We start from the raw sequence: 15,026 nt of genomic DNA, 5'->3' as shown, positions 1-15,026 counted from the left end.
TTTCTACACAACTTTGAAACAATAACAATCTGAGCAGACTGACAACTGTAATTATGTACTTTTCTCTATATATTTTGAAACATTCCCCCTCAAATATATCTACATGCTTTCTATTAACATATATTTTTCTTCCCACATTTTCTTCCTCCTAGACCATTAATGTTTCCCTTCCAATTCTACCCAATAAGTACCTTTCTCTTTATGTGCAATTGCTGTCTGTGTGCATCTGGTGGCCCACTCAAAATTCTCAGAATCCTGTACTACTGATTTTTGGAGGACTTTATTCTATAACCTGGTCCTTCACAAACTCTTAACTGGTTATCCAGTTCCACCCTCAGAAATCTGTGCTCTAATGTACAACCACCTAACGACTGGGCAGCTGGCAGTCTATTCATTGATGCCTTTTATTTCCCTTCATTGATTATGGCTTAGTGACTGTGTTGCTCCCTCTTTTGTAGCTATTCTATTATCTTATATTTTCAGCTGAATCTCTTTTCACAGGGTTGGAGTGGGAGAGGGTCTCTTTCTTTTCATTAATCATATATTTCATTCATAAGCAAAATGTGTTTAACACTGTTTGGTTCTTAAACACTAAAATATAACAGCTTCACGTAGTGTATATACAATGGGGACAAACCACAGGATGCTCAATGTCCTAAAATTATTTTTTAGGCTTTATAGCCCTTCAAAATGTATGTCTGTGAGATGCTTCACTACAACTTAGACTAGATTTTTACTTCATGCCTTAGACAAATTTAGGATGGAATCAAACAAAGCACCCGCTGCATGAAAGCTGCAGCTGAAGGTTACAACCACCTGAGCATTCTTCTTAGAAATGTGTGTCAGGAAGGCATCCAGAGCACAAAATGCCCCCTTTTCATTTTGACTAGTTCTATTCACACATGTGGAGAATTCACAGTTCTGTAAAAATCAGTCTTCAAGAGCTCTTCTCAGGTGAAGTGGAGAAAAAAATCAAAGTTTGTAATGTTGAAAGATTAATAGATTTTCATATGACAATGCTTAAAGATTGCATGTTTCTTATAAACCTCTTCCTTCATTTTAACATTGTGAAAAACAAAATTTCCCAAATACTTCACTTAAATGTGGACACAGAGTTTTTGGTATCACTTTAGATTAGGTGTCCCAAATTACACTCTACTTACTATGTAATTACCTATAGAATTACAGAGTAACTAGGTGTTATTACATTTTATTTACAGTGTAACACAATATAATGCTGTGATTAAGCACTCAATTGTAATTGTTATTCCACAATAGATATACGTACGTACTTATAAGGCGGAGTGGTGGCTCTGAGGCTAGGGATTTGCACTGGCAATCGGAAGGTTGCCAGTTCAAATCCCTGTAAAGGACAGCCGGGTTCCACGCCCGGCAGGGACGCCTCTGCTGTATCTGTTCCGGGGGAGCCACCACGGGCAGCTCAATACCTCCCCCGGGACGCTTGGTGGCAGCCTCCCTGGCGGATGATGATTCCCCAGCCTGGCGCATGGCTCCATGGGACATGGAGTCCTCCACAGCCTGGTTGGGGGCTTGGATGGCCGCCAGGGGGAGCTGCATGGTCTTGGCAGCCCGGCTGGTCAATTCCTCAGCCCCACCCGGAAATGCAATTAGACCCAGGTGATCAAGCACCTGGAATACTTCCGGGTGGGGTATAAAAAAGGCCAGCCACCATCACTCGAGAGAGCCAGAGCCAGGAGGAGGAGGACTAAGCCTGAGGAGGAGTGGTGGTAAAGGGAGAAGAGAGAGAGAGAGAGAGAGAGTGTTTGTTGTGCTATATTTAAGTGCTTTTGGGACTGTGTTGGGCCTGTGGGACACGGGGAAGGTGTGCCCCACGGCTGAAGAAGAATAAAAGCTGTTTTAATTAAGTACGTGCCTGTGCCTGAGCCTGTGCCGGGTCGGGCGCTATATAGCGCCTTTCACAACTGGCGTAGTCGGCAGGATCCCGGTCCGTCCACTTGGACCGGAACCTGCAGTAACATTCAAGTAAAGACCCGGCATAGCCAACTACAACAGCGCGAGGCATGTGCTCGACTCAGAGGAGCGGAGAGCGCGCTCCTAGTGCAGCCACAGGCAAGCACGCAGTGACCAGAGGAGAGAGCACAGCGCAACGAAGCGCGCACACGTGGCGAGAGCCGGGAGCGGCAAGCCGGCACACGTAGCATAGCGAGAGAGTGCAACTGAGGCCGCCAAGGAGTTGCTGCAGGCACCGCTCACAATGGGGAAGAAGAAAGCCGGGAGGACACAGAAGCCAGCCGCCAGACACGGTCATGCCCTCCAGCACCACGGGTTGCAGCCAGAGGTAGGTGACGGGCCCAAAGGGGAAGGGCTGCGGGAAGGGTTTTCCGCATTCGCGTCAGCCTACCTCCTAGATGACGAGCCGCAAAGCGCCCGGTGCTGGCCGGACGATATCTGTCCATGGAGGGATGGTGGAGTTGGCTCAGGAGAGACTGAGGCAGAGCTGTGTATTTCCTTTGCCCTGATTGACTGGCTGGGGGAGGAGAGCCCGGACGAGCTCCCCAGCATGGTGTTCCCACAAGAGGAGCGGGAGCAGCTCCCTGACACAGGTAAAGGGGGGGAGGGCATGTGTCAGTTGGCCACCGAGGAAAAGTCGCAGGCGGGGCTGACAGACCTTCTCCCCGAGCCTCCGGAATGCCCGAACGGGCCTGCGGAGATTCCGCAGGGCCTTGATGGCTCGTGGTCGGCGGAAGGGGACAAGGGGAACCCGAGTCCACCGCCGACCGAAACTATTAACTTTTTCTGGGCTACAGGGGAGGTACAATCCGTTGTCCTCGCCCTGCAGTCTTTGTTTAAAGTCTTTCAGGTCCTGCAGGAGTCGAAGGAGGGGCTTGAAAAGAAGCTCGGCGGCCCGTGCAGAGCCCTGTGCGAATGGCTTCGGACACGTGGGGCGTCACCCTCCAGCCTGCAGGACGCAGCGGTGCAGGTAGGTAAAGCCTGGACCGGAGAGGAAAGAGGGCAGTGCGCAGCGGCGGCAGTGACGATTAGTACTGCTTGCCAGGCTGCTCCGCCCACTACACAAGACGTGGTTGTAATGACAGACGGCGTGGCAGAAGAGTGCACGGGGAGGCAGCTGGTGAATATCAGCTGCCAAACGACTCCGCCCGACTGCCTGCCCCTGTCTTAAGACCGTCTAAAGGGGTGCATACGGTACAAGGGCTCCCTTCTTCCCATACGGGGGTCCAGACTGTCAATACACCCCAGAGGAAAAGGAGGACCCGGAAGAAGAAAACGGGAACTTCTAACAGAGCACAGGGTAAGCCCGTTGGCTCGCAGGAGGGCTACGCTGTAGAGGGGCAGAGACGACACGTGCCCTCCTCAGAGCGGGCGAAGGGGCAAGGGTTTCCTGCCTGCTTCCGCTCCCGCAGGGGTTGGACTGGAGGGGGTCGGTTGTGCTTTAATTGCGGCCGCGGTGGCCACTTCTGGAGGTGTTGTCCAGAGAGGACGTCCGAGTGGCAGGGACGTCGGGGCAACACCCCCAGACCTGTTTGTTATGTTTCCACAGGGTACAGCCGTGGAGCCAAGGAAGCCGACTCCCTGTCCTGGAGAGGACCAGCCCTCACGGGGCAGGCCGATGAGCCCCAGAAGCCTCATCTGAGAGAGGGGCACTGTAAAGGACAGCCAGGTTCCATGCCCGGCAGGGACGCCTCTGCTGCATCTGTTCCGGGGGAGCCACCACGGGCAGCTCAATACCTCCCCCGGGACGCTTGGTGGCAGCCTCCCTGGCGGATGATGATTCCCCAGCCTGGCGCATGGCTCCATGGGACATGGAGTCCTCCACAGCCTGGTTGGGGGCTTGGATGGCCGCCAGGGGGAGCTGCATGGTCTTGGCAGCCTGGCTGGTCAATTCCTCAGCCCCACCCGGAAATGCAATTAGACCCAGGTGATCAAGCACCTGGAATACTTCTGGGTGGGGTATAAAAAAGGCCAGCCACCATCACTCGAGAGAGCCAGAGTCGGGAGGAGGAGGACTAAGCCTGAGGAGGAGTGGTGGTAAAGGGAGAAGAGAGAGAGAGAGAGAGAGAGAGAGAGAGAGTGTTTGTTGTGCTATATTTAAGTGCTTTTGGGACTGTGTTGGGCCTGTGGGACACGGGGAAGGTGTGCCCCACAGCTGAAGAAGAATAAAAGCTGTTTTAATTAAGTACGTACGTCTGCCTGAGTCTGTGCTGGGTCGGGCGCTATATAGCGCCTTTCACATCCCGTAAATGCCAATAGGGACTCTGCTCTGTTGGGCCCTTGAGCAAGGCCCTTAACCTGCTGTTGCTGAGCACTTTGAGTAGTGAGAAAAGCGCTATATAAATGCAAAGAATTATTATTATTAAAAACACTATGGAACAACAATTACCTAATTGTACCTGATAATAGCATTACACTGTATTACACAGTAAGTACAAGGTAATAACCTAGTTGAAAATGTCAGTGTCTTAATCGCAATATATACAGTCATGGCCGAAATTATCGGCACCCCTGGAATTTTCCTTGAAAATGCACCATTTCTCCCAGAAAATTGTTGCAATTACAAATGTTCTGGTATACACATGTTTATTTCCTTTATGTACATTGGAACAACACAAAAAACAGAGAAAAAAGACAAATCTGACATCATTTCACACAAAACTCAAAAATCGAGCTGGTCAAAATTATTGGCACCCTCTACTTAATATTTGGTTGCACGCCCTTTGGAAAAAATAACTGAAATCAAGTGCTTCCTATAACCATCAACAAGCTTGTTACACCTCTCAACTGGAATTTCCGACCACTCTTCTTTGCAAACTGCTCAAGCTTTCTCAGATTTGAAGGGTGCCTTCTCCCAACAGCAGTTTTGAGATCTCTCCATAAGTGTTCAATCGGATTTAGATTCGGACTCATTGCTGGCCACTTCAGAACTCTCCAGTGCTTTGTCTTCAATCATTTCTGAGTGCTTTTATAGGTATGTTTGGGGTCATTGTCCTGCTGGGACACCCATGACCTCTGACACAGACCCAGCTTTCTGACACCGGGCCCTACATTGTGTCCCAATATCTTTTGGTAGTCTTCAGATTTCATGATGCCTTGCACACAGTCAAGGCATCCAGTGCCAGAGGCAGCAAAATATCCCCAAAACATCTTAGAACCGCCACCATGTTTGACTGTAGGTACTGTGTTCTTTTCTTCGTAGGCCTCATTCCTTTTTTTGTAAACAGTAGAATGATGAGCTTTACCAAAAAGCTCTACTTTGGTCTCTTCTGTCCACAAGACATTCGCCCAGAAGGATTTTGGCTTCCTCAAGTACATTTTGGCAAACTCCAGTCTGGCTTTTTTATGTTTCTGTGTCAGCAGTGGGGTCCTCTTGGCTCTCCTGCCATAGCGTTTCATTTCGTTCAGATGTCGACAGATAGTTCAAGCTGACACTGTTGCACCCTGAGTCTGCAGAACAGCTTGAATAAGTTCTGAAGTTGATTGGGGTTGTTTATCCACCATTCAGACTATCCTTCGTTGCAGTCTTTTATCAATTTTTCTCTTCCATCCACGTCCAGGGAGATTAGCTACAGTGCCATGTGTTGTGAACTTCTTGATTATGTTGCGCACAGTGGACAAAGGAACATGAAGATCTCTGGAGATGGACTTGTAGCCTTGAGATTGTTGATATTTTTCCACAATTTTTGTTCTCAAGTCCTCAGACAATTCTCTGCTCTTCTTTCTGTTCTCCATGCTTAGTGTGGCACACTCAGACACACAACAGAAAGGTTGAGTCAACTTTTCTCCATTTTAACTGGCTTCAGGTGTGATTGCTATATTGCCAGCACCTGTTTCTTGCCACAGGTGAGTTCAAACGAGCAGCATATGCTTGAAATAAAACGATTTACTCATAATTTTGAAAGGGTGCCAATAATTTTGTCTGGACCATTTTTGGAGTTCTGTGTGACATGATGTCAGATTTGGCTTTTTTTCTCTGTTTTTTTATGTTGTTCCAATGCACATAAAGGAAATAAACATGTATATACAAAAACATTTGTAATTGCAATAATTTTCTGGGAGAAATGTTGCATTTTCTGGGAAAATTCCAGGAGTGCCAATAATTTTGGCCATGACTGTATTGTAAACAACTTTCTTCTTTCTTAGGGGAATTGAAAATTGTGCTTAGTGCTCTAGAAAGAAAAAAGTTACTTCACACAAATTACTCAGATTAAAGCATGGTAAAAAAAAATCCCAATAATTTACAATATTTTAAACTTCGTTAGCAGGTTCATATTGAGGGAGTATTGAAATAGTCTATTGTAAAAGATGAAATAATTAGTTTTTTTGGTAGGAGTCAAACTTTCATGGTCTCTATTTCATCCATCCCAGACATAATCACATGCCTTTTCACAATCTTATCATGTGTTTCACTGATCTTTCCTGTATGTGGGGTGGCCAAAAACTCTAATGTACAGTATATCTCCCTACTCATATACCTCATTTCTGAAATGCAACACTTGAAGTTACTGTCAGCAGAACAGGGTTTGGAACATTCTAGCATATAAGATTTACTTTTCATATTCTCTCTTACTCCTTCTTTTTCAATCTTCACCTGCAATCTGTTCTCAAGATATGTGGGGTTTTGCCTTCTTTTTCTCTTATCTATCATCCTTTAGGAAACAAGGCTAGGGGCCACTTTGAAAGACATATTTCATCCTAATATCAACAACTTATTACACTGTAGCCTCTCACCCTCTAAACATATTGCAAAAGCTCAAGGAAAAAAAGGGTTGTCTGAATAAACACAATGCTAACAAAAGAAAAAAAAATCTAAGATAGACTCTGTCATTTCTATGTCATGCTTTCATATGAAATCTCGTTAGGACAGCCACCTGTTAAATCCTGATAGAGGACTGTTCAATCAGTTTCAAATTGTTCACACATACTTATGGAGCAAGGCTGTACTAACAATTGTAGCATTTTTTTCAAATGATCCTCATGTGGCACTTACCCATTCTTCTATTCCACACATCCCTATGAGGTGAGGTCATCAGTGGAGTTCCCAGGGAATCTGTGCTTAGACTGTTACTAGTGACAGTTAGTAAAACTGTTGAAATTCAAGGATGACACCAAATGTGTTATAACCAAACACAAAGGAGTCAGTCAAAACAATTTAAAAAAACTAAATAATCCTGTGGATTAATTTAAATCTAGGGATGTTATGGTTAGACTTAATAATGTGTTCACACCTTATTCGCTGCTTTTTATGAACAGGAACCTGTGCTCATTCCCAGGGACACTCCATGTTGCTGATGAAAATGAAAACAATGCATTTCCACTTACCAGACCTCAGCCCTCCAGAGCATCTGTAAGATGAGGTGGAGCAAGTTTTTTGAAACCTAAATTCATAATTACCTAACATTCCTATGCTGCACTTTAAGTACTAAATCAATGATCTAGTTGTTTTGGGCTATTCTAAAGGAAAATGGGGTACCAATTTTCTATTGGCAGGTGTATGCAATATGGTGGTCAATCAATGTTTTAAAGAATTAAATGGGAAAAACATTCAACTTTCTTAAGCAAGGGGTTAAAAAGATTAAGTAGTTCTTACGGCGGCACGGTGGCGCAGTGGGTAGCGCTGCTGCCTCGCAGTTGGGAGACCTGGGGACCTGGGTTCGCTTCCTGGGTCCTCCCTGTGTGGAGTCTGCATGTTCTCCCCATGTCTGCGTGGGTTTCCTCTGGGTGCTCCAGTTTCCTCCCACAGTCCAAAGACATGTAGATTAGGTGGATTGGTGATTCTAAATTGGCCCTAGTATGTGCTTGGTGTGTGGGTGTGTGCGTGTGTTTGTGTGTGTCCTGCGGTGGGTTGGCACCCCGCCCAGGATTGGTTCCTGCCCTGTGTTGGCTCCAGCAGACCCCTGTGTTTGGATTCAGCGGGTTGGAAAATGGATGGAAGTAGTTCTTACCTTTTCTTTCTAAAATCAGAAAATATGAAATTGTCACAGAGTATGTTAAGTAACGTAAAGTTTGATGAACTTTATTTTCATTAATTTTTAAAATTAAATACAATAATGTTACTTAAGGTACTGTGCAAGTATTAATAATTAATAAATATGCAATGACACTCTGAAACAAACATTTGGTTTTATCTTATGACTCTGCATCCAGCCCTGCAAGTAGGCCCTCCAACCTGTAGGGAAAAACCTGGGGGTTGGTGGCAGAACTGGCACTCCAGCCACCATAAAAAAACCTCACACTGGTTTCATTCCATCTGAACCAGTGTGGTGCTGATGTGTCACCTGCTGCATGGCTGCACTCATGTCCTAATCTGGGATCCTGAGTTGGTTTGTCATATGGTGGGTGCGGTAATGCGCTGTATCAGTGCCTGCTCTTAACCTCTCTCTCTGAATTAAATCTTGGCACTTACATTAACATTTTTGTCATGTAAAATGCAATGCAAAGAAAATAATCATAATTTCAAACCTCTCTTGAGAAAAATTCACTTTCACAAGATCAGATTGACTCTGTGAAAGATACTGAACATATAGCTAAATATTTACAGTGGAAACTGAGAAGAATCTAAACTACAGCTGACAGCACTGTAAGGTTAACAAAATCTACCTTCTTATGGTCCAGTATTTACTGTAACAGATTTTCTGTAACTCGTGGAATAATTATTTGATTCAAAGGTTTACTGTAACAGGAATGCAATAAAATAATGAGTGTACACTAAATCTTAACTTTGATGTTAAATGAAATGTGAATACTGAATCTTTCCAGAACAGTAATGCATTAACTATAAAAATATACTTGTTTATTTCTTGAGGGTTATGTTAGTCAGAAACTTTTTTAATTGTCTAAGATTCAATAATTAAAAAATATCAAAACATAATGGATTCCAAATAAATATACCAAATTATTGCTATTAATGTTAAATCCATCCATCCATTTTCCAACCCACTGAATCCGAACACAGGGGTCTGCTGGAGCCAATCCCAGCCAACACAGGGCAGGAACCAATCCTGGGCAGGGTGCCAACCCACCGCAGGACACACACAAACACACCAAACACACACTAGGGCCAATTTAGAATCGCCAATCAACCTAACCTGCATGTCTTTGGACTGTGGGAGGAAACCAGAGCGCCTGGAGGAAACCCACGCAGACACGGGGAGAACATGCAAACTCCACACCGGGAGGACCTGGGAAGCGAACCCAGGTCCCCAGGTCTCCCAACTGCGAGGCAGCAGCGCTACCCACTGCGCCACCATGCCGCCCCTAATGTTAAATCTTTTACTAAAATTGTGATTTTAGCGATGCATGGTTGCACAGTGGTTAAAACTTCTGCACTGCTGATTTAGCTTCCTGGGTTGGAATCATAAGCCTTTTTGCTGTTTGTAGCAAGTTTTCACATTCTTCCCAGGTGTATGCTGATTTTCCTTCAGGCATTCTGGTGTCATTCTGGTGCCTACATCCCAATGACGTGTGCTATGTTAATTGTTATTTTTTAAGTAGAGGCTATGTAAGTGAGTGAGTGGGTGGTCCCATGGTGGATTCCTGCCATGTGATTGTTGCTGCTAGGATAGTTTCTGTCAATTGTGCTACCTTCAATTGTAATAAAATAAGTTTGAGACTGTTAACTTATTTATTTTACTATGTGTGCCTCTATTTTAAACGATTTTTTGGTTAACAGTTTGTAGATTTCATTAATGAGGTAAAAAGGTTCGCTATAGCCATAAAGCAAGCTGATCAATTAATCATTCAAACACACTTGATTTTATATTGCACAATTAACTGTATGGAACATCAAAAAGTAGATGGTTGAGCTAACAAGATCAAAGTACAGTATCAAATTTAGAAATTAAACAGTGGAATATTTGAAGACTCAGAACCTATCTGATAAAATAAACACACCACTGACTGACAAGAACAAGTTCCTGGAAGTATACTGTACCTAACAGATTTAATCCAGTAGCATGTATTGAAAGAAGCTTAACAAATTCAGGACAGATAAGGTATAGTTTTACAAAGTGATAGACAAAAGGAATGGGTATGGGGTGGTAATAAAGACCAAGTACATTTACAGAGTAAAACTACAAAACAGGGCAGGAAATGATAGTAAAATGAGGAATTCTGAGCAGAATGAACTATGCCTTTTCTACTTTCAGTGTTTTTTTACTGTTGCCATTTGAAAGAATAGGTGTTTGAAGAGGGATATCAATCCCTTCAATCATCTTAGCTTCTACTATTTAAACATCTGCTTGTATATTTATGTTGCCTGAAACCTTGTCCTGAGAAAGTCTCCATTTCAGCTGAACTTTCCACTCAGTGCTGGGGGGTAGTGCATTGCCTATGGCCACGTTATTCAGTTTCACAAAGTGGAATGCCTAAGTAATGCTCATTCATTTGGTGACTAATGATTCATTTTCTGTATCAACAAGTTTACTAATTTTCTGTTAGTTAAAGATTGCAGTTAAGATTTAGTAAGCTGTGCATTGTGCAGAAACCTTGTTAGATAAAAATAAAAAGTGCAATTAATCTGTTGGAGTGACAGGTGACTTGGAGGTTTGTTTTGGGTCTGACTAACTTTAAGCTTTATTTTGTCCTCATTAAGTCTGAAAGAGCTGCAGGTCAAGCCCCAATGCAGCGGGTGATACAATAACTTTTGGCACAATATCCAAGCCCTGAAGTATATGAGGTGGTGGCATTTACAACATTCTTAATAGTATTTATGGGAATGAAAGTGTGAGAGAAGGAGTAAGTCAGGAACAGGGGATGTACATAGAGGCAAAGACACAAAAAAAGATAGTTAGAGACACTGTATTATAAATAAACATTACACATCTTGTACTGTATTCAGAAAGAGAGCCAGAGACAGATTAAATGAAACCAGAAGTCTTAGAAATAACAAACATGAAAATGAAAGGGTAAGTTCTAAATTAATAATGACACACTCTGTGAGACAGAAGGATACACAGAAAAGACAGAAAGCAGTTGACATTACTTTATTTATTGAGACTGACAGAAACAGATGGCAAAAGGCATGCAGTACAACTTGGAAACAAACAGTAGCATATGGATATCAAGAAGAAATTGTTAAAGAAAGAAAGTGAAAGGAAAACAGACATAAATGTTGACAGAGGCAAAGTGAAACTTAACTCATTAGCTTGGGGTAAAACACATACAGTAGCTCAAAAATCTAGAATATGTAAAAATGACTGAAAGGAAACGGGGTATAATACTAGGTGCTCTGTTGAATTGACTTTATTTAATAAATCTTTTGTGTTTCCTTCAAAGGCTGCACACTTTTTTCGTGATTTTCCCCTTGGGAAATTATTTACATCTTGCCTGAAGAAGGGGCCTGAGTTGCCTCGAAAGCTTGCATATTGTAATCTTTTTAGTTAGCCAATAAAAGGTGTCACTTTGCTTGACATTTCCCTTGGGGATTAATAAAGTATCTATCTATCTATCTCTCTATCTATCTATCTACGCTTGTAACCGTTTCAGAGTCCAAAATGTTTACACATTTACATCATAACTTTTTAGGGTATTTGTTTCAAACAATAGTTTAAATATTCTTGAATTTGTTTCCTATAAACTCTTTTTCCAAATCAGGATCACAGGGAGCCAGTAATGATGACAGCAATGTACTGTGTGTATCGCGAGCAACCAGCTTTTAACAGGATGCCAGTCCACTGCCCTTAAGCACATTCACTAGCACTCAAATCATGCCAGCTTAAAGTTGCTAAGGAAGTCGGTTGTATGCTATTAGGTTGTGGGATAAAACTGGGATTCCAAGAGGAAACCTACATGTGTCATGGTTTTGGAGTTTAAAACATTACAGATGTCTTTATTGTACTTCTGTGGCATTTATTTTTAGATTACTCTTGCGTTATGAATTTTTATTATCATTTTTATTTCCGCTTTTTTATTTTGTCACTGTGAATACCATCATTTTAAGTCATTTTCATGATGGCAGCCACATTGTTATTGTTCCATTGCCATCATGTGACAACAGGGAGTTGTACCATAATATGTCATCAACTAGCTAGTATACAAGATAGGGACAAACTATTCCTAATGTCTAAGATTTTGGGTTCAATTAACAAACTATTTTTTTTTTTTTTTTTAAATATTTATTTTATTAATTTTCATTGTAATCATTCCATACAAACAGATCAATTTATAACCCAACAAATTTGAAAACAAATCAAACCCCACCCCTGAGAAGGAGAGCTTAGCTAAAGGAAAATTTCTTTAAGCTTTTTAATAAGGCAACATTAGACAAAAGAAGGGGAGAAGTAAATATCTATATAAATAAGAGATGGAGAAGGGAGTTAAATGCAATAATAGTTATTTCTCTTATTCTAAAATAATATTGATTAAATCCTGCCATGTTTTGAAAAAATTTTGTACAGATCCTCTAACTGAAAATTAGATTTTTTCCAATTTCAAATAATATAAAACATCGGTTTCCCACTGACTTATAAGAGGAGAATTAGGATTCTTCCAATTTAACAAAATAAGTCTGCGTGCCAAAAGTGTAGTGAATGCAATCACCGTTTGCTTGTCCTTCTCCAATTCCAGTCCATCTGGAAGGACACCAAACACAGCTGTTAGTGGGTTAGAAGGGATTGTGATACTAAGGTTGTCTGAGAGGCACTTAAAAATTTTTGTCCAAAATGATGTTAGTTTGGTGCAGGCCCAGAACATGTGACCCAGTGAGGCAGGAGCTTGGTTGCAGCGCTCGCAGGTTGGATCCTGGCCTGGAAACATTTTGGACAGTTTTAAGCGAGACAGATGAGCTCGATATATAATTTTTAGTTCAATAATTCTATGCTTTGCGCATATAGAACTCGAGTGAATTCTCTGCTTTGCTACCTTCCACTCCTTTTCTGATATATTGATTAAGAGATCTTCTTCCCAATGTCCTCTTGGGTCTTTGAAAGGTAGGGACTCTAATAAGATTTTATATATTACAACAAACAATTTTTAAAGTTACGGATATTGATAAAATCTTTTTAGGAGATTAAGTCTTCATGTGGCTTTTGACTTCAAGTTTTAGTTTTCATATTAGGTTTTGACATTCACATTCATTTGTTCCTTTTGTCTTTGTCTTTGACCATGCTTAGTCTTTGACCATGAGTTTCCTAATCCTGTTTTTACTCTTTTTCCTTCTTTATCTGTACCGCCATGCCCAATACAACATGAAGATGGGAATCACACGGAAACTTCATGTAGACTGAACTCCAGTTGGGCGATGAGCTAGGGTCCAAGCACTGTAAGGCACCAATACTATGTTCTTCCATCAAGCCATCCAGTATTAATGGATGAAAATAAGACATTTTACTTTGTGAAGTAAAATAATGTAAGGAAAAGTCACAGGATTATTGTATTTGGTGAATGGTTTTAACTTCATCATGTTCTAACCCACTTTGTTCTGAACAGGGTCGCTGGGGGTGCTGGAGCCTATCCAAGCCAGTACAGGGCACAAGGCAGAACCCAACCCTGGACAGGGCAACAGACCATCAGATTGTGAAAATACACAAACACACACCCATACACACAGCAGGGCCAATTCAGTATTACCAATCCATCCAACCTGCATGTCTTTGGACTGGAAGAAAACCAGAACACCTGGAGGAAACCCACATGGACACAGGAAAACATGCAAACTCTGCACAGGGAGGACCTGTGATGTGAACCCTGCTCTCCCTACTGTGAGGAAGCAGTGTTACCACTGTGCCACTCTTATTGGTTTTAGAATATGGAAAATGAAAGGATGTATATAATTCATGCAGAATATTCCAGTTGTGGTTTCCTATTGCTTTAAGTAAATACACATATAGTAATGTATATAGTAGTGTGGAGTTTGTTCTTGGAATGCTTACGTAGGTTTTCACTGGGGACTGCACTTCCTTTCCCAATCCAAGAATATTCATTTATAATGAACAGCAAAACTAAACTTACTGTGGTACTAAATAATAAATTGGTGGATATTTACATTTTTTATTAAAAAGCAATAGTTCGTGCATATTAATTGTACTAATAACAACAATAAAATTAAATGGTGAACCTCCTCTGTACTTCCAGTTTGTACTACCCTCTCAAAATGTTACCAAAAGGATTTTCTCTCTCTATTCATTTTCTGCTGTAGTTATATCCAGTTCCACTGACCACCCATTCTTAAGACCTAAGTATACGCTTCACACAAAACCATTTCCACACATGATTTTCAACTCTTATTAAACCGCACTAGCTTGCTTCTAAAGCAGCTATAAACAGTGTTGCTTTACAAATATGCGTGGGAATCTGTGGGCTAAAATTACGTCTGCGAAAATCAGTGATTCGTTAAACATTAAAAAGAAAAGTAAAGGAAGACTCAATAATGAGAAGTTTTATATGAGCTAGTTCTGCACGCTCGCTCACTCACTCACTCACTCACCTTCTGAGGTCGTTGAGCCGAAGGGTCTCGCGCTCAAGGTACTCCTCCAAGTACGCAAGCAGCTCCCTCTCCACCGCCACAGATCTCTGCGCGTCCGCCACGGACGTGAATATTTCGCCAAGCGTCCCCTGCGCCGCGATAAGCATTACAGTGAACAATGGGAAGACGTGCATTTTTAACACACTTTCGTGAATATCCCGTCAGTACATAGATCTGAGCATTCGTGGTAATAGTTCAATTACTAGTAATCCGGGGTAAGGTCTGCATCCTGACGTTATTTCCATTTGGACGAAGAGCTGCGCGCAGAACAAACGCGCTCATGCAGTGTGAACAGCGGGTGAGGCACAGCGAGGTTTAGTGGGAGGAGAGAACGAGGGGTCTGTGCAGACACCGCAAACTGACGGCGCTGTGCCGTGATGGGTCTATTCCTAAATTTGAACGTTGCTTTTTAAAGTACCACGGTTTCGTTGAGATGAGGGGATGAAAGGGATTTCTGACTATGCTATCTCTTTATTATTTAAAAACTTTACCAATCGAACAATGGACAGCACATTCAGCGTTATACTGTACTCATTAAATGGTTTATATAAATTTACAATACCTACAA

The 15,026-nt window shown here is 42.3% G+C and overlaps 1 protein-coding gene across 1 annotated transcript in view; it reads right to left on the bottom strand.

The window, feature by feature from the left end:
• Positions 1-14,734, bottom strand: part of p4ha3 (prolyl 4-hydroxylase, alpha polypeptide III) — a 78,603-nt gene extending 63,869 nt beyond the window's left edge. Inside the window, exon 1 of the mRNA XM_028800323.2 lies at positions 14,420-14,734. Within this exon, the coding sequence (XP_028656156.1) occupies positions 14,420-14,592 (173 nt within the window). The 5' untranslated portion in view covers positions 14,593-14,734. The remainder of the gene's footprint in view (positions 1-14,419) is intronic.
• Between the last annotated feature and the right edge of the window lie 292 nt (positions 14,735-15,026).

Source organism: Erpetoichthys calabaricus, chromosome 4, assembly GCF_900747795.2.
Source record: "Erpetoichthys calabaricus chromosome 4, fErpCal1.3, whole genome shotgun sequence".
Classification (NCBI taxonomy): domain Eukaryota; kingdom Metazoa; phylum Chordata; class Cladistia; order Polypteriformes; family Polypteridae; genus Erpetoichthys; species Erpetoichthys calabaricus.
This window is presented reverse-complemented; position numbering and strand designations above follow the sequence as displayed.